This window comes from Bidens hawaiensis, unplaced genomic scaffold, assembly GCF_021521415.1.
Source record: "Bidens hawaiensis isolate Kalapana, Puna unplaced genomic scaffold, B.hawaiensis_p1.1 tig00038515_1, whole genome shotgun sequence".
NCBI lineage: Eukaryota > Viridiplantae > Streptophyta > Magnoliopsida > Asterales > Asteraceae > Bidens > Bidens hawaiensis.
Window position 1 is genome coordinate 102,565 of NW_027505550.1, and position 25,449 is coordinate 128,013.

Consider the following 25,449-nt stretch of genomic DNA (forward strand, 5'->3'; position numbering starts at 1 on the left):
AATAAATAGGAGTTCAATTAAAACTAATTAATGTTTGACTTCCTTAAAACCTACCAAATATGAAAAAAAACTACTTTTACTAATACACCCTTGTTATTAAATTAATCTTAAAACAAAAGAAAAAGTCATGATTGGTTGAATTCATTTCTCGCACTTCTCGCACTAAGCAGCGCTTTTGAAATGAACCAAATCCTATATATATATAGGTTTAAGTTCAAGAGAAAAATGATATTAGTGCGAGAAATTCGAGAAATGAATATAAGCCACTAGTTATTTCAGGCTTTAAATATTTAAAAATAAATAAAAAAATGTAAATACAACAATAAATGCACCATTTCTCTCCAGTTAATACAATTAATATAACCATAATAAATCCCTCTCTAATTAATATATTTAACTAATTTAACTATAATAATTAAAAAGATAAAAACACTTTAGATTTATTTTTTATTTATACATTCTTCATTTTATTCAACATAAATACAATTTATTCATATAATACAATTTCTTTATATTAAAAAAATAATTTTCACTCAATTTGCTAGCATATATCAACGTGTTTTTTAACACTAAATATCAAAACATAATATATATTTTTTTCAATTGGTATGCCTATAAAAATTATTTTCATAAATAATAATAAAAAATATCATACAAATTTGTCCATTAAATGTAAACAATAAATATACAACATTCACAAAGTTATATAACCTACAAATAACCTACACTTGTTTTGAGCAATAAAAACTTACAACATACAAAAAGCATACAACTTACATATGTAATTCGACATCAACAATTATATAAACTACACAAAAATACACATATCCTACACATGCGTATGTTATATGTTTTTCGTATTTAGGTTATATGTTTTCTTATTCTTAGAAACAAGTGTAAGTTATATGTTTTTTGGTAGGTTGTATATTTTTTTAATGCAAACATGTGTAAGATAGTTTTTTGTATTATTCATCACAATATAACTACGTGTTGATGAATATTGATATGTTGAGTTTAAAGAAATTGGTTTCGAATAAAAAAAATAATGTATGAATAAATTGTATTTGTGTAAGATAAAATTTGTGTGTATAGATTATATGTTTTTCGTGTGTAGGTTATATATTTTCATGTGCGTGTCTATTTTATTGATGATGAATTTTGTGTGCAGGTTATATGTTTTTTGTTTGTAGGTTATATGTTGTCTTATTCTTAAAACAAGTGTAGATTATACGTTTTTGTGTATGTTATATGTTTGTTTGTTAATATCTAATACAAACACATGTAAAATAGTTTTTTGGTATTTTTCATTATAATGTAAGTATGTGTTGATAAATATTAATATATTGAGTTGGAAGAAATTTGTTTGGGGTATTTACATATATCCCCTTCTTAAGATCATTTATTACATATTTACCCAAGCTAAAAATCAAATTACATATTCCCCTTACTAAAACATATATATTATATATTTACCCATTTCATTAAAATTAACTTATTTAATGACTATTTTACCCTTACTTTTAGTAAATGATTTTTATATTTTTCTCAATCATAATACCCATCAAAACATATTCAGCGTTTTATAGAAATGAAAACAACAAAACGACATCTTCAAATACGAAAGTTTTGAGTTTTAACAACCACAAATAATCAAATTTATATCTCCAATAGTAAAAAAAATAGTGCTAGAGAGGATTAATGGGTCGTATCTGGGCTGCTTGAATGCATAATGTAAAAACTCATGGATGAGAATATTGGTTCAGGACTTTTATCAAACACCTTCCATGCACACTCAAAAACACCATCCCTTAAATATGTTTTTATCAAACAATTCTTACCAATTGATCAAACAGTTCTTCCATTCCATATGTACCTCCGTTTCCACAACCATATCCATCATCAAAACCAAAAAATCTTCTCGAATCTTTTACCACTGCAAATCCATCAATCGCCACCGCATCGGTCGCTTTCGAGTACCGTTGACGCCGCTTCTTTATTTTTTTCGAACAGATTCAAACGAATCGAAAGGGAGCGAACGCGGGGAAAATGTAATTGCCATAGTCTCTTTGATTATCTTCTTCACTACTCCACCAATTATAGTAATTATTTATATGTATTTGACGAAACGAAAACGTCATATTAATTTGTCTACTTATCACCAATTAAGAAATCGTGAATGGAGGTCACGGAGACAGACGCCGGAGCTGACGGAGGCATCAACGGAAGCAGAGGTCGTTCTGTTTTCTGTAAGGTGAATGGAAGAACGTTTGGTTTGTAGGTGATAGTAAATTAAAAAAAGGGTAAAAGGGTAATTACATGTTAAGAGGGGAAATATGTAATTAAGAGTTTAACATTGGGGAAATATGTAATTAAGAGGCTTATGAAGAGGATATATGTAAAAATCCTAATTTGTTTTGAATAGAAAAAATTTTTAATGTATAAATAAATTATATTTGTGTAGGATAAAAATTCAAGACACAAAAAATAAGTTATAATAAATGAGTTCTTAATATTTTCCAATTATAATAATTTAATTAGTTATATTAATTAAGTAGATAAGTATTATGGTTTATTAGTTATATTAATTGAAAAAAGAGAATGATTAATAATTTCTTTGTTTCGCTTTAAGCATTTAAAACCTAAAACAAAACTAGTGGCCCATATTCATTTCTCTTCTTGCAGTAATATCATTTTTCTCTTAAACCATCCTATATATATATATATATATATATAATAGGTTTCAAATAAAAAGAAAGAGTTTCCTAAGAATGGTAAGAACCAACAGATTTTTGACAAGTGGCATTACAAAATATGGTGAAAGAACAATTCTAAGAAACTATGTCGGTTATAGTGGTGAAAGAGTAATCTAGGAAACTATGACGGTTTTTAGTAATTTTAAATCTCAACCATTGATTGATATTATCAAAGGGCTATGATTTATTCCTAGTCTTCCTAGGAAACTACTTATTTTTAGTATAACCCTCCCATATATATATATATATGTGTGTGTGTGTGTGTGTATTTTCAAGTATGAACACTTTGGTTATTTTGGTATTTGAGATGATTTTGGTACTTTATGTTGAGGATTATGGTTTTGGAATAGTTTGGTATTTGAAAAAAGTGACATTTACCATTACATAATAAATTTTAATTTTTTTTATTTAAGTGCGTTTTTTAGGCCCACACTTCTTTTTTGCCATGCGCCTAGGCCCTCGGAGAGACCTATGCGCTTTGTGTGCGCCTAAAGCATTTAATAACTACGATTAAATATAAAAAAACACTTGTTATTATGGTAAATTTTATTTCTTTAAAAAAATAACATATGAAAAAGTTATAAGCGTTTAAAAATGATGATGAAATTAACATGTGACTTGCATGCGGAGATTGATAATGTGCACTATTACTTTTATACCATTTTTCCTTTGATCTCTACTTGACACGTGTCAGTTAGTTATAATTTATCACACTTCTTATTTTTATTGGCGTTGATGAAATAACTCAACCATTCAAACTTAATCCTATACATGCTCTCATAATATTAAACAAAAAAAATCAAATTACAAAAAAGAATTCAACCAAGTGATCTCATTATCTCATGTACTATTGCACTATCATTTAATTTTTGTTGGAAGTGGAATGATGTGTTTTGAGTGTGTACGTATAAAGATTAAAGATATTGAGAACGGAGATCTAATTGGCCGTCTTCCAATAATTTATTGTAATCATAAACCTTGTCTTTTTCCTCATTTGGGTGCCAAAATGGTGGTTTTGGGAATCATAAAAAAGTTAATGGATGCTGATGAAATCAAACAATTTCGTAATAAAATATTTATGTTTTGTTTCTTTTCCGTTGGATCTGTTTAAATGATGAACAATACTTTTCAAAAATAAAATTAAAGTTTACAGTTTCGTGAGGAAAATAACAGAAAGAACGAATGATAACTTATTTATATATCTTTTGAGTTTTTAAATAAATAAAAAAACAGGATACTTATATTATAATGTTTTAATATGAAAAAGTTCATAGTACTTCATGAAAAAAATATTCATCAATTCAAATAATTTTGAAATTTTGTTATACTTTCGTGTCCTTTTTGCATGGTTTCTATAGTTTCCATCTTAAAAATTGTAACTTTAATTTATATAGTCAAAATGCAAGGATTGCAAGCAAAGGAAGAATCACTTTAGCTTGGTTAGAAATCAATGATTATATGCTTTTACGCAAGAGTGGTATACACAACAGCATTAGTGGGGTGCAATGACTATGAGTGTTGATAGACCACCATTATCAACACTATATAGTTCGTCATTTACACAAACAAACATATATTTAATTAAACTTCTTTTTTCTTCATATGTCTATCGTGTGTCAATATTTTAAACGGGTTGAATCAGGTCATCGAAATTGATAAAAAAATAAAAAATAAAAAAATAAAGTGCAGTCAGGTTTTTAAACTAGTTGAATTAGTGGGCTTCCACGTCATCGTCACGTAAGAAATGGGGCTTCGAAACCCTTCTCCATAATGCTGTTTTGGTTTAAAATCCCTTTACCGCCTCAATATATATACATATATATATGCATATGAGAGAGTGAGAGTGTGTGAAAAGGAGGGCCCACAAAAAGCACTCAAAGGCGCCAGTCGTTCTGAAGCCGTCTCCCCTTGCGCGCCCCACCCTTGAGCGCCCCTTGGCGGTGTGTAGGGGCTTCAATGCCCCATAGGAGCCCCCATCCGAGCCCCGTAGCGTGAAGCCTTAAGGGTAAAAAAAATTTCACAGAGAGTAGTATTTCAATGGAAAATAAGATCCGATCATAACAAATTTCTAGCACTCGATCAATGTCCAACTATAGATAAACAATGATGCTCTATTCGTCTTCTATATGCTAATTTTAACATGTACGTACTTGGTAACAACTGACCACATGGACTTGCTTTAACCGCTATTGTTAGAGCATCCACAATAAGTACTCCAAAAAATACCAACATACATGTATAGTGTAAGGCCCCGTTCCTGGTAGCCCTACTTTAGCGTCGGATTTACTCATAAACACAGTTCTACAAATCAGAGTTTATTAACACTTTTCGCGGAATATAAAACAGCAATCGTTCGTTACACAACGTTAAATCCTTTCTTTGATACCATGACACAAAACATTATTTCTTCCATCTTCAGATGCCAGCCGTTCAATCCATGCTATGTGCCATTCTGATGCTAACTCTTTAGTCAAATCACCTGCGTGCATACTAAAAGTCAGCTACGCTGAGTGAGTTCTAGTTAATCAAGCAACTTATCATACAACCACTACATGCATTAAATACGTATTTGAGGACACATAATCCACTATCTGACCTGCTCACCCTACCACTTAACCTCTTATTTACCCCTACAGCTTAGCCACCTTAATAACGAATAACGTTGCCACTTTGCCACTTTAATAACGAATAACGTTATGCCACTTTGCCACTTGAATAACGAAGTCACGCATAGGCTTACCCTACCACGTACTATCGCCATGCCACTAATACCCTTACTAGACCCCTGCTACTTCAATCACGCCCTACCTCTTCTTGTCTACAACACACTATATATCATTACGTCGTTACATAATAATCAAGTTACACCACAACATTTACGCACTAATAACCACTTGGGGATCATTCCTGAATGACGGCACGCGCAATATCCGAAGATTGTTCGCACACCGACTAACGATACCTTCCCGTCTACATGTGCAATATCCGAAGATCATTCACGCACCAACAGACATCCATTCATAACATATATAAATATATCACATCAAACATTATAGCATACACTTACCACTTAAGGTAAGTGTATTCACACTTCACATCGAGTATGTACACAGCCTCGAAAACATAACAAGGAAGTGGGTCTAGAAACTCACTTGAACTCGGTTACGTTCACTGCTAAAGGTTATTCCCTTCTTGAACTGTGCACGGCTAACTCGGTTCGGGATCGATTCTTCTTCTTGGTTTCGGTTTAAAGAAAGAAAGTAGGATGAGAGAGAGCTAAGTGTGTGTTTTGGTGGTGTATAGAATATGTGTGAAATGAATGAAAAATGAGAATTTAAGGTTTATATAATTATGGATCATGGGCTTGAGCCCATGGTCCATCTTTCTTCCTTATTAACCCAAGTACATAACCCATATCCATTACCCAACACTAGTCCGACTCGTATTAACCCCTACTTAATCTTATTACTTCCCATTTACCCGAGTAAACTTTCTCACTGACAATAAATAATGTAATTAATATTATTCTAGAAATTTCGGGATGTTACATATAGTCATCTGGCATGTCATAAAAACATTCTTCTTTTAAAACATTTAAAACCACCTAATAAGAAATCTTAAAAACACTAAAAAACTGAATATTCTATTGGCCGCTCGTCCATCAAAAATTTCTAATCCCGTAGGAAAAAGATCCTGGCTACGCTAGTCCACTGCTTGATCTAATAGCTAGTATGTGGCAACCCATGCCTTGTGCTTGGTAACAACTGACCATGTGAACTTGCTTTAACCAAAACGACTTGATCTGCATGTGGACTTGCTTTAACCAAAACGACTTGATTTGCTGCAGTCTTCTTCAATTATATAGTACTAAGTTGTTGCTTGGCAATCATTGTTCCTTGATATAATGCATTAGGTATGCAATTGATCAGTTACATTGTTTGCTTCGTCGGCATGCAAAAGCCCATGTTTTGCAACTGAAACTGGTCATTAGAGTTGTTGGAGTTTTCAACAAGATTGAACATTGTAGTTTCTATTGGCCCGAAACTAGATCTTTAATATTGAATTGTTAAAGATAATATATGAACAAGAAGATAATATGAACAATATTAATTGAATAACTTGAACTTGGATTGAATGATTTAAACGTACAATTGTTGGCCCTATTTATAGATTACATAGATCGATCATAACTTGACATGTGTACATGGAAGTTACATGGATAGACCAATCATAACTTGACATGTGTACATGGAAGTTATAATCTTCCAATTTGACACATCTAGATCCTCGACTTTACAACAACCATTAAATCATAACTAAACATAGTTTCAACTATTTACAATACTACTCCTATACTTTTGATGATGCGTGATTAACACTACAGTTTCAGTGTCTCATTTCCAACAAATGTTACACGTACTTCTATTCGAGTATGGGTTAAATCCCTACATAGAATAATTGATGGATCTGAATGCAGGGGCGAAGCTTCCTTACCCGGCCCCCCCTGTTTTTTTGCGCGGTAGTGTAAATCGACCCTTTATTCGTCCGAAATTTTGTATACGTAATGTAAATTTACCCGTTTTATACCGAAAATTTGAGGCCGGCCCCCTAATTTATGATTTTTATAATACATTTTGAGTCCGGCCCCTCCGACGAACTCGCCCAAGCTTCGCCACTGTTTGAATGCCCAAGTAAGTAAGTAACACCATATGACATGAATGAGGTTAGAAGAGCAACGAAAGCTTTTGAGTGTCAAAGAGATTAGATGCGTTAACGCGATTCACGATGAATGAAGTGAAAGTAATAATGCTATTTAGCGTAATTAAATTACTCTATCGTGTAATTATGTTCTTTCGCATTTTGCTCTTTCATTTGTACGCTTTGCACGGGCTTTAGAGTTTGTACGTTAATTGCCAGCTATAAATATTATACATAATCATATATGCCATTTATTTATATATATGATGCGGCAACTAGGGAGTGCTGTTCTACATTGCTAGCACTATAAGTGTACATCATGATACTGAATTATTAATCAAATAATTAGATTTAATTATTACTTTTATATATTTAAAGAGACCATAGCCATAATTATACATCAATAACTTTACGAAAGTTTCCTATGCCCACTGTTTCATAAACTAGGGTTGTCTTTTCCCGTCTTATAACACCCCATCATGTTGGCTAATTATAAAAGATTATCATGATACCCAATCATCGATTCAGATATTCAATTTTTCGATCTAACTTTAATCAATAAAGGTGAAAAAGTGCAAGTAAAGCTTGATCAACAATTTCTTCTTTGTTTTTTAATGTTATAATCTTAGTAAAGTGGGCTTGAAAATATTTGCTGTCGGTGCTCAATTATGCACAATTGTAGGACAACCCATGAGTGTACACGAACTCATGGCACGCGGAGTGGTCATGCATGTTACTTCAGTACTGTTGAAAGCGAGTCGATATAATTCTCCATCCTCAACACCACTCATACCAACCACAAATCCTCGAAAACAGTAATGGAATCCCACATCTGAAGTTTGTGGTGATCAAGTGTTATAGGAAACAAAAATAATGCTGCAACTAGGCAAAGATCGATGGAGACTTGCATTATTTATTTGGATTGACGTAAGCTGTATAATAGTTTTTGATACTGTAGATTATATATATTCTTCATTATACATAATACAAGCCATATATAGGCATTTTACAATAGGGAAATGAGAGCATTTACTTACACGAGGGATTTGTATATATAAATTAGGTAAAAGCAGTGTCAAGGTTTGTATAACATATTATGAGTATTAATTCTTTTGATTGTGTTGACTAATTATTTTCCTTTAATATCGCCATTCCTGCACATATATTTTCAAAGTTCTAATTATGAACAAAAACAAAAAAACAAAGCGTATGTATGGATGTATAGTTGAAGCAAGTGGAATATGCAATTCTTTTTGTTACATATATATTTGAGGGTTATGATGATGAATTGATAACAAGTTGAGTTTTGAAGTGGGACAGTGGGAGCGTTTGTGTCGCATATATGTCGATCACTCTTATGATTGTCCTCAAATAAAGTTTGAATACATGTATCCCTTTTGCAATTGTGTCAAAATATGTCATTAGATAAGAGATGAATAATATATGCCAGTGCTATAATAGTACAGATCAAGGTATAGATTACATATATAAATTCTGCATCAACTTGGATGCACCTTATCCTTTTTGTTCTAATCGAATCAATTTGCAAAAAGGAATATATTTCTTCAAAATTTAACTAGTGGAATAAGGAACTCATCTCATTTTTGTTAAACAAGACATAGTTTGTTGACATGCGATGGTTTTTTCTGTGGCTGGTGGATGACGAAAACGAGCCAACTTATATTCTTTCTAAATATCTGTCTTTTTAAGAACCAATTTTTTTCATCTAAATATCCGCTTTTGATAATGTTGGTTAATTTGTTTTATCTATTAGAACATACGTATCAATCGTGGATGCATTAATATTTCACACTTCCATTTAATAGTTCAAATTTAGTCTATCGCCATCAATTTCAACTTCGTAAGATGCTCATTTAATTTTGAGTTTACAAACAAGGAATTAGTTGTATCCTCTAATCTTAGTGTTTACATTATGCGTCAAGAAAAATAGATTACCTAAGACTAAAATTAAGTAAGATGCATGCTTAATTTTGATTTTACACATAAGCAGTTAGTTGGATTCTCTTATCTTTTGTACGTGTTTACTAAGTTAAGTAACGACGCAATAGAATATATATATATATATAGAGAGAGAGAGAGAGAGAACCAAGTTCTAAGAAGACGACTGTCTGAAATTCTACTAACACTAAAAAGTTGCAAATCTTTTGATTTTATGGCAAATCTATGTACTTTCAAGGGTTAATTAATTTAAAATAGAAAGTAACAACATATGAATTTAAAGTCAACTAGCTCTTCATATCCAGAAAGGACACTTCCGTTGTCACTTCAAAATATCTGAATTCAGATATCATGCAGATTCCGAAATATCTGATCTATGTTGGATATTAATACAAAATTAACTTCTTTTTTTTTGTTAACTTTACACATGATTTCTATTTCGTAAAATATATTCTCATTCGATAATATTAATTATAATATTGGGCTGCTTCGGTATCTTTATCATCAGGATCTAAGCTCCCGCAACTACCTTCCCTTGCCTCGCGTGTGCTTGTTGCAGATACAGACTAGGCTACTAACTGAAGGGTTGACCTCATCCTTGTTCACTGGTGTCCACGAGCGCTCTTCGTTAAGGGATCTCGGACATTGATTCGTTCTTAATAGAATAGTATTATGAGAAAGAAGAAAATGGCATATTGACGTTTAGAAAGGCTTTGAGTATCTTTAGTTTTGAGCAAACCCGTTAATTAAAATAAAATTGTTTTTTGTGTTACACACGTATAGCGATTACATAAACCCTATCTCTTTTCTTCCTTTCCAATTTATCATCTTCTTAAAATTGATTTTAAAGATTTTTTGTTATTAATTTAAAGTTAAACGTTCATCTTGTTTTGAAAAAGAAAAACAAACTATTTTCTAAGAGGATTTGTACAAAGTTTATGAATTAGTAAATCTTTTATATTGCCATGGTTTTTGAAGAACTTTTACTTTTAATGTATTTAACAACATTGTATTTTTACTATGTGATTCTACAGTCCTAAAAATTCAGACGTCGAGTTGAAAGACAACTCTACAACAACAAAAAAATGGATCCATTGGAAAAGATTCATGGATCCAACTCTACTCGTGCATAAGACTTTTTCCTATCAATAATTACTTAAACCAATGACGTACTCGATGATGAATGCTATAGTGTTGACGGAAACATAATATTTGGTTATCATGCTTATATGAATTATGAAACAAGCATATAATTATTTATAAGTAGGGGTGTATTTTTTAACCGTACCCGAATAAGAAACCCGACCCAACACCCCACAAACCCGACCCAAATCTATCCAACCTGTTTAAACATCTAACCCGAACCCGAGATTAACTATTTGGGTTGAAATCCCCACATTCTTGTTGACCCGAATAACCCGAAGTAGGTTAATCAAGGGACGTGCGATGTTATAACTTCAGCTTGCGTATATCACTGTAGCGCCATTTAAGGTACTATTACTCGACATGCGTTAATCATCCTCAAAATCAATTTAATGATCCCTAAATACTAAATGGTATTTAATCTATTTATATGTATTGATAACTGATCAATTATTTTTTATTTTCGATTCCATCAGAAGCAACACAATAACATTAGTAGTTTGACAGAAATTTTGTTTTTGTTCTAGTTGATTCAAGATAATAATGTATATAAGCATGTTTTATATTATGTTCCATACTAATTATGTTCAAATTATTCGATCTATAATCAATTTGTAACTGAATGTCTACGTTGGTTGTCCTATAATCACATTCTATACTAATGATATATTCAATCATCTATCTATTCTAATAAAATACTACTTAATTTTACCACTTGTCAATCATATAGTTATCCTCATCTTTTTTTCAACATATTTCAATATATGGCCCCTTATCTTTAAATTATTTCAATATATGAATTCAAGTTTATTTTTATTAAAGGTTACTCCTATTAGATTCATTCATTAACAATAATGGTAGATAAGAAAATAAGGAAATTTCAACATTGAAATTGTAAGCCTGTTATAATAAAATTTTCAAGTCGCAGGTAATTGCGAATTAAAAAAAAATAAAGGCACATCATTTTCTAAGAATTTGGATTTGTATGGTAATAAACTACAAATTGTTTTTAAACTAGGATTTGAGCAACAATGCATAATATTTTATATAAAGAATGGTTTCAAATTTTTATTTAAAATTTTCTCATAAGCATTTGAACATAGGAAAATGTATATGTTCTTAATTTTCTCCAAAATTTTTATATAAATATTGCAAACATAGAGAGTGCATATTACATAAATCTTGGTGTTTAGTTTTAATTAATTCTATGAACTTGAATATTATAATTACAATTCATATGTATAACGATTTACTATATGAACTATATGTTATTTATTTATTTGACCTTTTGATTTATTTATTTGACTTTTTGTGTAATATAAAGGGTTTTAGCAGTAAGAAAATCAATATTTAGTTTTCAATATTTTCTTCTATAACTCATACAAAAATGTTTCAAAACATATATTTTTATAACTTGATTTATACTTTTTTATACATTTAAATATATTTACTTTAATATGTCTTATAATACAAATTATTTAATTAAAAACATTCAAATTCAAAATTTTAAACCAAAAAATTTGTTTCAAACTCATCCACTGATTTCGTTTTCCAAAAATCATTTAAGATATTGAAACCTAGATTCAAAGAATATCGTTTTTGTTAAGTTTTTACATAATTTCAATATTTTATTAACTTATTAATTATATCTTTATATAAATACAACAATTTTGGGTTACATTTGTGTTTTTTTGTTGGTTAATCATAATTAAATTGTTTATTATGGTGTATATTCATAACATTATTATTCAATATGCTAAAAAAAGTCATTAAGATTCACACTTAATTATAACATAACTTAATAGGAATATTTATTATTTTTCTTATTATTTGTAACTTGATCATGTTCCTCTTTACATTTCTAGGATATTTCATTTTAATATTAATTGAAAAAAAATAGTTGATCATGTTAAAAATCATTTATCATGCTTTCATAAAATTGAAAATCTTTGCTTCTTCTTTTTTTCTCTATAAGTTGTTAATAGAACTCTAAAAAAAATTAAGAACTCTAAACAACCAAACATTTTAAAATTTTTTTTTATATATTAACATGATTTAAGAGTACTATTATCATATTTTATATAAAAATTGTTGATTACATATATTAATCACAAGTTTACATATGTGTAAAATTTATGTATAAACAAATTTACAAAAGTGTAAAACAAAACATAGATATGTATAAAAACTAATTTTTAAAATTATAATCGTAAATATAAATATAAAAAATGATAAAGCTGCACTTAAATAATATTAAATACAAAATTTTTCATAAAAAACGTTAGTTTTCAAGGGTTCCTTCAAGTTCTTAAACATTTACAATTCTGTAATGATACTCATCATATATATATATATATATATATATATATATATATATATATATATATATCGATTAATTAAGTATTCCAACAACTTTCCATAATATTAACCAATACTTTGAACTATTATAAATAAGAGTCACTAGCTTCACTTTATGCAACTTCACATCTTCTAATATGCTGACTCAGAATAATCACTGTTATTCAAAAAATGGCTTTAAGGTTGGTATGTCTTTGTCATTCTCCTATGAATTACATTCATATGAAATGAAACAAATCGTTTTGTTATATATTAATTTTTGATTATGTATGTTGTTTGATTATACAACTTTTAATTGTAAAATATAAAATCAATTAAAATTTTGTCATACATAGAATATTAATAACAACAAATTTATCATGATCAATCAATTTCAGATTATAAAGATTCTAAGGATAATTATGTCGTCAATGTTCAGGTAATATGTTTTTGGGATAATCATGTTTTTTTGGATAAAAATAAACTGATGATCTCAAATGACATAATATTAATTGTTTAAAAGGTATGATATTTTATGTGTATGAATATTTTTTTTGTTAGTTTCATGGATATATTATCATTATTTAGGGTTGGTAATTTGGTACGTGCTTGAAAAAACCTTATTTGTCACATGAACAACTATATGTGGCTACATCAAGAGTTACACGCAAACCTACATGTCACCTTATCAAGTGTTACAAGCAGGTATGGATTAAAGATTTTGATATTTGATAAACAATGTATACGAACCAATACAACAAATGTAGTGTACACGGAAGTTTTTTACTTATTTGTATTATATTTGTGTAACCTTAGTTATTATGTAATTTTTACAATTTTAATATAAATTGTAATTGTATTTAACAATATATGATCATTTTGTTGACTGAATTTTATTTAATGGCTAAAGTTTAGAACTTTTATCAATTACATGTGTAATACACAAGCCTCAAACTAGTGTTTTATATTTGTATACTAGATGTTCTTTAAATTATGATATATTGGTTTTATATATTTATGATTTTGTGAAAGTTGTTTTTTTACTTGTTAAACCCGAAACCCGACCCGAATCAACCCGACCCGTTCAACCCGAACTTATTTGAGTCGGTTCTTGGGTCAATTGCCTTTATGCACCCGAATAACCCGACCCGAACAACCCGAAACCCGATTAAATTACCCAAAGAACAGTTATAAGTATGTGTAACAAAAGTTTATATAGTCTCAATTTTTACAGCCGAACGACAAAATTTAAAAAGGATTAGGAAAATGTTAACCTTATTATTTCTAGAGGAGCACAAAAAACCTGAACCCGAAACCGTTTTTTTAATACTTAGGTTATTAATAACGAACCCGCACTCGACTCTACCCATAGGGTACGGATAGGGTATGCATTTCGGTACTAAAACCCGAACCCGAACCGGACACGATTTGTACCCGAAAATACCTGAAAAACCGAACCGGTTCCATACCCGGAACCGGGTTTTTCTAATACCCGAAACTGGGTATTTCAAATGCCAGATGTATACCCAAAAAATACTTAATAATACCCGAAAAGTACCTCTAAAAATTGCAAACTTTTAAAAAATCCAATTTATACCCGAAAAATACCCAGAAAAAAGCCAAAAAAACCTGAAAATATGGTTTTTTTGATACCCAAAAATAGGGTATTCGAATACCTGGTTTTGAATACCCGGTTCTAACCCGAACCGAACCCGATGCATAGGGTATGGTTTTTAGAGACAATACCCGGACCCGGACCCTAACCCGACCTGGGTATCACCAATACCAGATTTTCCAATACCTGGTCATACCCGAACCCGATTTCATACTCGAACCCAGGTATTTGAAAACCCGATTTGTGCACCTCTAATTATTTCAATACAGGCCTGGACACCTTTAAAGGTACTTCACATTTTTAAGATTTATGTTATGCCTGAGCTGGGCCTGAGCAGCGGGCTTTTCAGCTTTGAATATTGAGATAGCCCAAGTCTACTTAAAAAGATGTCTCAAAAGTTAATAAAATTTTCAAATATCATTTCATCTTGTGTTATACTTATAGTCAACAATTCGGCATTATTCTTTTAACAAAATCGTAATGTATAAAAAGAGTCTATATTCATGTTCATTTTCATATGTATGTTCACATATTTGGTAATGTTAAGGATGGCCTTACAATAATAAAATGTATGTGTAAAAGTGAGTATCAAAGTGTACGCATCAACATATTTAGATCTAGGACAGAGCCCGTGTGATACACGGATAGTTAAACACATGAATTAAAAAATTTAAATTTAATAATATACATAATAACAATCTTGTGAATCTATGCCAGTTAAAAAAAAAGATAAGGTTAACATCAATTATCATAGTTGACATGGTAAAAATGGAAGCTTGTGTGTAAATTATAATTTTGGCTATTGTTGAGGTGGAATCCTATTTGGATAGATTAGTTAAAAGCCATGTGGAAACTATGTGTTTCTTTAATATAGTAGTTAGATTAGATTAGATGCATCAAAGGGCACCGAAATAAGTAGCAAACTTCAGGCTACTTTCGTTAGCCAATAGACTCAATACACCTTCCGAGTATTGTGTGACAATCTAGCCATTTGGTGCATATTTGGGTTCTAATGAAATGCTGAGCTTTCACTAGTCATTAACATTTTTTGATCCCCCTAGTTGTCTTTAATTAGTTGGCACCTACCAAAAACGTCTAGGACTCGTTTATAAATACTTGTTTCTACGTTAATTACAAAAGTGACATGTTTTTACCTTAGTTATAAAAATGTCACAGTATCAACTTTTTCTACCTTTCTGATACATATGAAACTCGTCCACAATATACAAACGAAACATAGAAAGTTCTTTAATAAACAACAGAGCCGGAACGAGCAAATACGACTTGAGTTTTCCTTTCCTCTCCAGAAACAAATTCGGTGAGCAATTACAAAACCTCATTAGTTTCCATACACACATCTGCCAGTAAAGATAAGCACACAGCCAACTTACACGATATTCATTTTTCATGGGGAAAATATTTCAAAAACAAGTATACAAAAACTAATCAAAATGGTTCAATAATAGTATTTGGCCTCCAAAACAGATTATGCCTCTCATACCTAATTAAACACCATATCAATATCAATGAACTACCAACTCACAAACTCCTAGCTTTAGCCACCCCCAGACTTAAGTGTGTTGCTCAACCTGCCATTATTAATATATAAAACCATAAGTTTTACTGTTTCATTATGTATAATAAAATATTATACTATATGTATTAAAGGGTCTCAGTGAGAAATATATGACTAGAATTGAAGTTACCAGTCTAAACCCTCAAAGAGACCTTCTCCTTTGATTGCAGAAGTTTTAAATATTGACCATTGACGGTTTTTTATTTTATGCAATTCCAAGGATTCGGTTACGGCAGCATCATCAAGCGCACCAGGTAGATCCTATATATTAATGTAAGAAAAATAATATCAATTATTTGATAATAATGATGATAATTTATTTACAATATTGGCAGATTTATATTGGTTGTGTGAAATGTTAAAGTGTGAAACCTGCTTGTTAGCAAATATGAGAACCACAGCACCTTTTAACTCCTCTTCCTATTATGTTAAACACAATACAGATATTTTAGAAAAAACTGTAAAAAGAAGGAAATTAAGAAAAACCATTGTTGTGATATTTGAAAAGAAATACCTCTAAAATTGCATGAAACTCTTCTTTTGCAATTACTAGTCGTTCCGTGTCACTGGAATCGACGACATATATTATGGCTTGAGTATTTGGAAAATAGCATCTCCAGTATGGCCTGAAATATTGAGATAATTTTATAAAAATGATTAGAAATATTAAAAAATACGATTAGCGATTCGGATTAGAATATGGTATGTAATTTGAGAAGATACTAAGGCTACCGGATGCTAGTTTGCCCACCTGTATCATAAAAACATTGTATCAGCAAGGAAAAACAGTAAACAGATAAAATGAATTTTTCTAAATGAAAACAAGCAAAGGCAGGAAATTTTGATAGATATGACAAAAAAAATTAGATGACAACAAGTCTACATGTTTCAAAAATTTTCTGGAAGACCAATGAAATTAACCAAAGTGTTCCAAGTGTAATCATATGAAAGTATATACGTATCATAATTCTTAAAACAACTGTTAGATTCTTTGTCTTTGGTATTTCCCTTTATTTAGGATTCTGATGTAAGCTTGAACTTTCAAACATATAAATGGCCTAACATTTTACAGCTACAAAATTTACATAAACTCCAATTATGGTGTTCAAGCAAGCTTCACAAATACAAAATCGCAGCCTATTAATCCATCTTACCCCGAAGATTTTAAGCCGTACTATTAATTATAATATGTCATCAAAGTTGAAATTAAATGAAAAATGGTAAAATTAAAGATCATGTTTGATTTTACGCGTTCAACTGATTGCAGTTTTTCTATGCTAAAGCTAAATAATATGAGAACATTCCAGAGTGTGATATCACAATAATAAAAACAACCATTTTGTCCCAGCCTCCCAGGTTTGGAAACTTGAGTTTTTTAAAGGTTTTAATCTCTAAATTAAACCCTATGATTTACGTACACCTGTAAAACTTATTTGATTAAATATATACCATCTGTTAAAATGCACAAAAGCTAGTATATTGTTTTGGCAGCCTTAACTAAGGGTATTCAAGCTTATTATAACTAGTAAGCAACTGCATTATTGATCATGGTGCTGCTGCATTCTTTATATTATCTCATATCAGCGCATGTAATGATATTGGTTGAGAATATGTCAAATTTAACTAGAACATGATTCTTATTATTAATCTGTATACTTCCCAACCAAATCCAATATTATCCAAATGATAAGTGCACATATAGCCGGGGTCAACAACTACCAAATTAACCAAAAATATAGCAAGAAATCCAAATCAAGAACAATCAGCATACATACCGAGATCCCAGACTTGAAACTTGATGTTGTTGTATTGCACGGTCTCTACATTAAACCCGATCGCTGCACAGAAACTCGAAATCAGTCCACACATTCAGTTAGACGAAATCCAAATAACAAGATTAAAAAAGCCTACTTGGAATAGTGGAGACAACTTCACCCATCTGAAGGCGATCTGCATGACACATGAGCAATCAGTACACAAACTCAACTTGCATAGTAACATATTAGAGGGAGTAAAAGATGAGATGATACAGAGTATAGTGGTTTTGCCAGCATTGTCTAGACCGAGAACAAGTATCCGAAAAGCGAAGAGAACAGTCTAGTAAACACGAGCCCCATCTAGTCTATTCTACCGGACCAGATTTCCCCAAATATATATAGGCAAATATTGAAACCCTAATTAACAGAAAACAAAAAGACATTAACTTGAATTCAGAATTACTGACATACATCAACATGAAGGCAAGTAATTGATTGAGACGAAAGAAGAGGCGTACCTTTGAAGCGGAGAATTGGAGGATTGGTTAACAGATTCATGAGGTTTCGATAAAATTAAATTAGTAATTCCATGGATGATTTTTCCACTGCCTTCTATATGAAATACCAAATTTGCTATTGGAATGAAAAAACAACACCCTCCATTTTGGGAGGTTGAAATGGTAAATTGCGTGTAACTTTTTTTTAATCAACGTTTCAATATAATTTTTTTAAATTGATTCTTACTAATTTTTTTATAATTTATGTTTCTATGAGTATTGAACAAAGAGATTGATTCCTTGTACTTGTTGATATACAAACACTTTACATAGATTTGTATTTTAGTAGTATGTGTGGATCATCGGGCTGCGATTAATCCGATATCATTCAAGTTTTGGCTTGCCCAACACGTATTTGAACAAAGAGACGGAACCCAACACTTCACAAGGTTTTTTTTTTGGTATTGGAATCTTGTGAAACTTGTTTGAACTATTTATTTGGATCATCTTATAAAACTTGTTTTAGATGAATATTTTGGAATTATAATTTTGAATACTCTTATGTTATGTATTGATTTATGTGTCTTTATGTTTGTTTTTGTTTTGATCACCACTTTACCTTTAGATCTTAATAAAAGAGCTTAGATAAAACAAACAAGTGCCTTCTGGCTAAGCACACTTAACAACAATATGGATATTGATCATATGATGGTAAAAGATCTCAAACTTATGATTTATTTAGCACCTATAAGTCTATAACTACTTTTTTTCACTTGTGTCTACTCCTAAATCTAACTCACTTACTATATATCTAATTCACATACTACAAGATTTGATCCTTCAATTTTCAACGGAGGAAGATCCTATTACACACTCAGATACCATTAGACCAAATGTCGCTGACAACATCGTCTTAAATCTTTATTTATCAGATACAGTATCTAGGTTTTAAGATCTATTTAAATAATAAACCAATATACATAATGACTCCGTATTTTAACGCAATGATCACACCGGCAACTCTTTTTTCTTCGACACTTAAAATTCCACCTTACCTTTCACTTGCATGGATTTTGATTGGACTTAAAGGCTAACCAACACAGTGCTCAACTTAATTATTCATATCATGCAAAATATCTATTAAGCGATCAAATATACAGATGCGTTGCACGAAAACTTCTTATTTCAACATCTTAACCTACGAATTCCTACCGGAAAACTTCTAACCTGCATTGCTGATTGGAAGATCATCTCCGCAAGTTCCTGCACGTTAGAAAAATCAATAATCGCCATCCTTAAAATAATAAAAAATAAAAACATTTACAAAAAATATATTAAATTAGTTAATTGCCTGTTTGCCAGAAGGAACTAGAGGTTCTCCCCATTCCATAGCTTTCTTTTCTAGCAACTCAAAATCAGCTTTTCCAGCCTGAAAAAAAACAAGACTTTAAACACGGGCCAAATTATGTTAACATGGGAATCGGATGATTACCTCAATCTGGGCACCGAGCTCTGAATCAAAGCTCTGATATCTCTTACGAACAAGCTCATCCAAAGAACCATCCTTTAATAAAAGAATAATATGACCTCATGTAAGACAAATATAAAAATTAAAAACTAAAATACGAGAATGTAGTACCTTAATCAATCTTGCAGCATTACGAAGACCGCGTGCAAGAGTATCCATTCCAGCTATATGAGCAATAAATAAGTCCTCCACGTCTGTGCTCTCTCTTCGCCTGTGAATCACGTAACATCAGTTTAAAAAAAAAATCTATTACTTTTTATAATAAAAAATATGAAGCAATGTGACTTGTTACTATGTGAAAACTCACAATTTGGCATCAAAATTGAACCCGCCAGGCGAAAGTCCACCCTGAAACAAAAGATACATATCTTAGCATCTTTTGACTTTATTTAATATTTAAAGTTTTCTAGATATTTGACAGATGGTCAAAGAAGTCTATTTCAAAGTAAAAGATGCAACTTTACTTACATTTCTGATAACGCTAAGCATAACTAAAGTGGCTTCATTAACATCCATCAAAAACTGATCTGTATCCCAACCTATTATGAATAAAAAAAATAGTCAAAGTTTAAATAACTACACAAACATTATAATAATAATAATAATAATAATAATAATAATAATAATAATAATAATAATAATACAATCAAACAAAGTAGCTTAATGTCAATATCGTACCAACTTGAGGGTCACCGGTGTTTGCATCAATATTTCCTAGTAACCCATTGATCCTTGCAGTTTCAAGTTCATGATGACAACTGCAAAATAGAAAAAATAAAAAAATAAAAATCAAACCTCATGAAAGTTAAATAGTAAAGTTGTAATTTGACTGTGAAATATTAAAGGCTATTCTTCTATCCACTTTTTTTAAATGAACTGAAATATTAAAAAATAAATAAATACAATTTGTCACACACCTGTGCCCGGATAAAGTAGCATGGTTGCATTCGATGTTCAATTTGAATTCACCTGCAGTGATTAATAATAAGAATTGTCTAACTGACAACTATTGCAATTGATTTTATAATAGCATATTGTAGTCACAATCTTTGATACTTTTACAATTAAACTTTTTTATATAAAATGAATATAATATTACCTGTAAGTCCATATTTTCGTAAGAAATTAGCTGCTGTGGCAGCATCCCAATCATACCTGACAACATAATCATGTGAACTCATGAGAATAACAAAAAATAGCAGGTTGATTATTTTTCTGAAAAAAGTAGATAATATCTTACTGGTGTTTTGTTGGTTCTTGAGGCTTAGGCTCAATAAGAAGCGTTCCTGAAAACAAGTAAAAAAGTAAAGTTAACATACATATAATTAACTTGTGACTGACAAAATCTAGTTACTTTAATGCTTCTAAAACTGATTGTTTAAATTACCAGTGAATCCAATCTTCTTCTTATAAGCTACAGCAGCTTCAAAAAATCGTGCCTGCAAACAAGCAAAATTATCGTGTTTGGTAGCATTACTAAAACAACTCAATTTAAAAAAACGGTTACTATTATTGTTTTTTAGTTATAATCTTACCATGTGATCAAGTTCTCTTTCCATATCAGTATTGAGAAGAGTCTGATAACCCTCACGACCACCCCAAAATACATAATTTTCACCCCCAAGATAATGTGTAACCTGCTTTTATATAATAATTAGCACAATAATATTATATCAACAAAAAATATTTATTTCATTTAATTGACTGACTAATTACCGACCTCTATTGCTTTCTTAACTTGCGCTGCAGCGTATGCATAGACTCCAATTTCAGGGCTGTGATGATATACGAAGTAAAGTTAGATTTATAATTAATTAAATACATTTTAAAACTAACATCTTGAAAATAATAATATTTTAAAAAATTACCTGGTGGCACCACCATGCATATAGCGGGGATGCATGAATAATTGAGCAGTGCCCCATAAAGGACGAATCTTGGTCCCCTGAGAAAATGTGAATTAGTTTATATAAAAAGAATTGATTAATTACGTTTTGATAGAATACAGGCTGAAATTTATATTAAACCAAGAGAAATTACCAAGGGCTGTAAATGAACCAAATGAGCGCAATTGTGTCCGTTTGTTTTACTTTAACAGAAAACCAACAGTTGAACGCAAAGACTAGACAAACAGAGTTTGTTGTTCGTGTTGGTTTATTTATAAAATGATTGTGTTCATTTATGTTCATTTGTTATTAGTACAAACAAACGGTCCAAACGTAAACGAGCACAAATGAACAAACATAACACAGATGAACGAGCATCAATATGTTGGACAATCAATCAATCAATCATACCCAGTGGAATCCCACCAATAGCTAAGTAAGCTATAAGTAGGGTCTAGGGAGGGTGGGGTGTAGGCACACCGTACCTCTATCCAATGGGATAAAGAGTACCTCTATCCAATGGGATAAAGAGGTTGCTTCCAGAGAGACCCTCAGCTCTAAAAAAACATATGTCGGCCTAAATCATTAATAAAACTAGATTAAATTTTGATTGGCAATATTTTAATTTCTTAAAACTATGATAAATTGTAGTGGGCCTAGAAAATATTTAACGAATATCTAAATAAAGGAACATATAAAACCAAAAAAACGGACGTAAATGAACGAATATGAACAAACGTTCGCGAACATTCACAAACACAAATGAGCACACGAGACATGAGTTCATGTTCGTGCATTTAACTAAATCAACAAAAAATTTGTTCATGTTTGTTTATGTATTGAATAAATGATTATAAACAAACTTTCCACTAAACGGTTCGTGAACAGTTCAATGAATGTTCGGTTCGTTTACAGGTTTAAAATTACCTGAAGTTCTTTTGCAAGAGCTACAATTTCATCCAGATTTGCATTAGTTTCCTACAAAGATAATAAAATTGTCAACCAATATAATAAGATTTTATACAATAAAATATATATTAAGTATTAAGAAAATATTATGAGTAAAGTTACCTCTAATGTTCTACCATCGGGGGCAATATCTCTATCATGAAAGCACCATCGGTCCACTCCAAGTTTTTCAAGAAACTCAAAGTTAGCTCTCACTGCAACAAAAATAAAATATAATCAGTATAAAATCCTGCAAAAATATACATATAAAGTAGTGTTTTAAAGGTTCAAAAAAAGTTAATCTTACTTCTTCGTTTAGCCATGCCTAGAGAATTGGTACCATCTTCCCATGGCCACATCTTAGTCGCTGCACCAAATGGGTCACCCCCAGTCCCACGAAACGTGTGCCAAAATGCAACACTAAATCGCAACCAATCCTATATACGTTGAACAAACAATAAGGTCGTATAAATGTACAATGATCCTTTATAATTAATTGAAAAATGTTTGAAGACAAATAGGGTTGTGAACAAGCCAAGCCAAGCCAAGCCAAGCCGAGCCAGGATGAAAGATATTATTTTAAAGTGCATATAATGCATAATTAATAAACTAAAAATGTTATAATTTTATATAGGTTAAAATTTCGGCTTAGATTTTTTAACTATCCAACAAGCCAGCTAAACGAGCCAAGATCAGCTTGGCTCGGGCCAGCTCGGCTCAACTCCTTTACAAAGAAAGGTTTTGTGAGCGAGCTGCGAGCAGCTTTTTGAACAGCCCTAAGGACCAAGCTAATATAATATTTCAAATTCCCTAAATCAAAAGGTACAATCTTTAAAATTCACTAGATCAAAAAACTTTAAAATAATCTTTAAAATTAACTAAACCAAAAGCTACATTAAAAAAAAAAAAACTAACCTTCATATTCTTCCCAAGAATCTCCTCGTTAGCATTGTACCATTTATACGCAAGCGGGTTCTTGCTACTCGGCCCCTACACGAAACAATCATCAAATTTATAACAAAAAATTCATCAAAAAAAAAAAAAAACTAATAATAATAATAGTGGGTTCCATTACCTCATACTTAATTTTAGGAATCCCAGGAAATAATTCTCCTTCCCATTCACCGGAATCTTCAAAACCACAATCACCACCACCACCACCACCAAGATTAGTAGCAGGACATGTAGGTGGTTCACAAATCTACCAAATCAAAATAATTAATTTTATAACTGAAAAAAAAAACAAGAACCCATAATTGGGAAGACATGCAAAACAATTTACCACTGATTTAGAGATCACAGTGAAGCAGATAAAAGACAGCAAGAACTTCTTCATCTCATTCAATAACCCAGAATGCAATTTTAGATCGGAAAGAATTGAAATTGGTTATCAAGAAGAGACCTGATTAATGGTTTTGATAGGGTTTCTAGAATGAAATTAGATGTAGATTTGTTGCAGCAGACACCCGCAGGTTGTTTGGTATTCTTATAAATATTAATGATGGAGATAAGGATGCAGACTCACAAGTGATGTGGGATCCTTAATGTTTTGAACCTATATAATAATGTTTTTTTATCTTGTTTTTAAATTTATGATAACGTTTTCTTTATCAAGATATTTTGTTTCTCCTTTTCTTTATTTTCAAAGACTTTTATTCAAGATATAACTTTAAATTCTTATACAATTTACAATAATATATAATTCGTTTCGATATAAATTTATTAAGAGTGGTATTGTATCAAATATAGAGGTGGTAAATGGGTTGGTTTGAACGAGTCATGGGTTGAAATGAGTCATGGGTCAAACGAGTATGAGTCAAAATGAGTTTGTGTCAAAACGAGTCAATTAAAAAAAGGGTTGTTTTGGTTTGGCTCAAAATAGGTTAGGGTCAAACCGGGTTTTGAGGTTTTTTTTTTTTTTTTTGAACGAGAATAACGGCGGAAACATTTTAGTTTTTTTATGAGTTATTTTTTTTGAACGAGAATAACGGCGGAAACATTTTAGTTTTTTTAGATTTTTTGTTTTTTACTTATATTTTAAGTTATGATTTTTTAATTATTTTTTTTGAATTTTTTTTGAGGGGTTTTCTATTAAGATCAAAAACCCTCAAAAAAATATTCAAAAATAATAATAAAAAAACTATAATTCAAAATATAAATCATAAACAAAAAAAGTAAAAACACTAAAATGTTTCATACGTTTTCCTCGTTCCATAAAAAAAAAAAAAAAAAAAAAAAAACCATCTAGAATCGAATCGAAACCGAAAGAATCGACGAAAATGAAACAAAGAAACAAAAAGCCAAAACCGAACCACATCAATCAAAACGAAACTAAAAGAACTCAAACTGAACAAAAACAAAACTGAAAAAACGAACAAAAACGAGTCTGGAATCGACCAGAAAGAAACAAAAGAAACCAAAACCCAACACGTCACGGGTGAAAACTCGTGTTGACTTGAAACCTGAACCGAACCCGTTCCGATCTGAAACCCGTTTCGTGCCGAAACCTGTCTTGTACGAAAACCCGTTCCGATCCAAAACTTGTCACATTTCTTTAGGACAATAACCCACATCAACCCATTTCTTTGAACTTGTCGACCCATTTTGACCCGAAAATAAAATGATGGAATTTCAAATGACTCATCTTGACCCATTTAGTTAAAACATTTTACCCAAACCAACTCATTTAACTTTTAAAACAACTTAAATTGACTCATTTAAAAGGGTTTGGATTAAAATTGTCACCCTAATC

General features: G+C 30.9%; 2 protein-coding genes and 1 long non-coding RNA gene across 3 annotated transcripts; all 3 read right to left on the bottom strand.

The window, feature by feature from the left end:
- Positions 1-15,976: 15,976 nt before the first annotated feature.
- On the bottom strand, positions 15,977-16,748 carry LOC143613898 (ADP-ribosylation factor 1-like; the record flags this gene model as incomplete). Its single annotated transcript, XM_077087492.1, has 4 exons — positions 15,977-16,094; positions 16,212-16,342; positions 16,454-16,501; positions 16,596-16,748. Coding segments are annotated over 4 exons (366 nt in total), but the record flags the coding sequence as incomplete, so codon positions are not given.
- A 1,032-nt stretch (positions 16,749-17,780) lies between these two features.
- On the bottom strand, positions 17,781-18,161 carry LOC143613899 (uncharacterized). Its single transcript, XR_013150199.1, has 3 exons — positions 18,112-18,161; positions 17,993-18,031; positions 17,781-17,919 (listed from the first exon to the last, which is right to left on the bottom strand). It is a non-coding gene; the product is annotated as an uncharacterized LOC143613899 (long non-coding RNA).
- A 1,498-nt stretch (positions 18,162-19,659) lies between these two features.
- Positions 19,660-24,231, bottom strand: LOC143613900 (xylose isomerase-like). The gene is made up of 20 exons (XM_077087493.1): positions 24,100-24,231; positions 23,980-24,033; positions 23,773-23,898; positions 23,613-23,687; positions 23,005-23,134; positions 22,821-22,912; positions 22,677-22,727; positions 21,732-21,808; positions 21,584-21,638; positions 21,399-21,500; positions 21,251-21,302; positions 21,104-21,149; positions 20,963-21,018; positions 20,781-20,832; positions 20,542-20,621; positions 20,332-20,402; positions 20,171-20,211; positions 19,975-20,074; positions 19,828-19,899; positions 19,660-19,764 (listed from the first exon to the last, which is right to left on the bottom strand). The coding sequence occupies exons 2-20, from the start codon at positions 24,031-24,033 to the stop codon at positions 19,675-19,677; spliced, it is 1,422 nt and encodes a 473-aa protein (XP_076943608.1). The 5' UTR covers positions 24,100-24,231; the 3' UTR covers positions 19,660-19,674.
- Between the last annotated feature and the right edge of the window lie 1,218 nt (positions 24,232-25,449).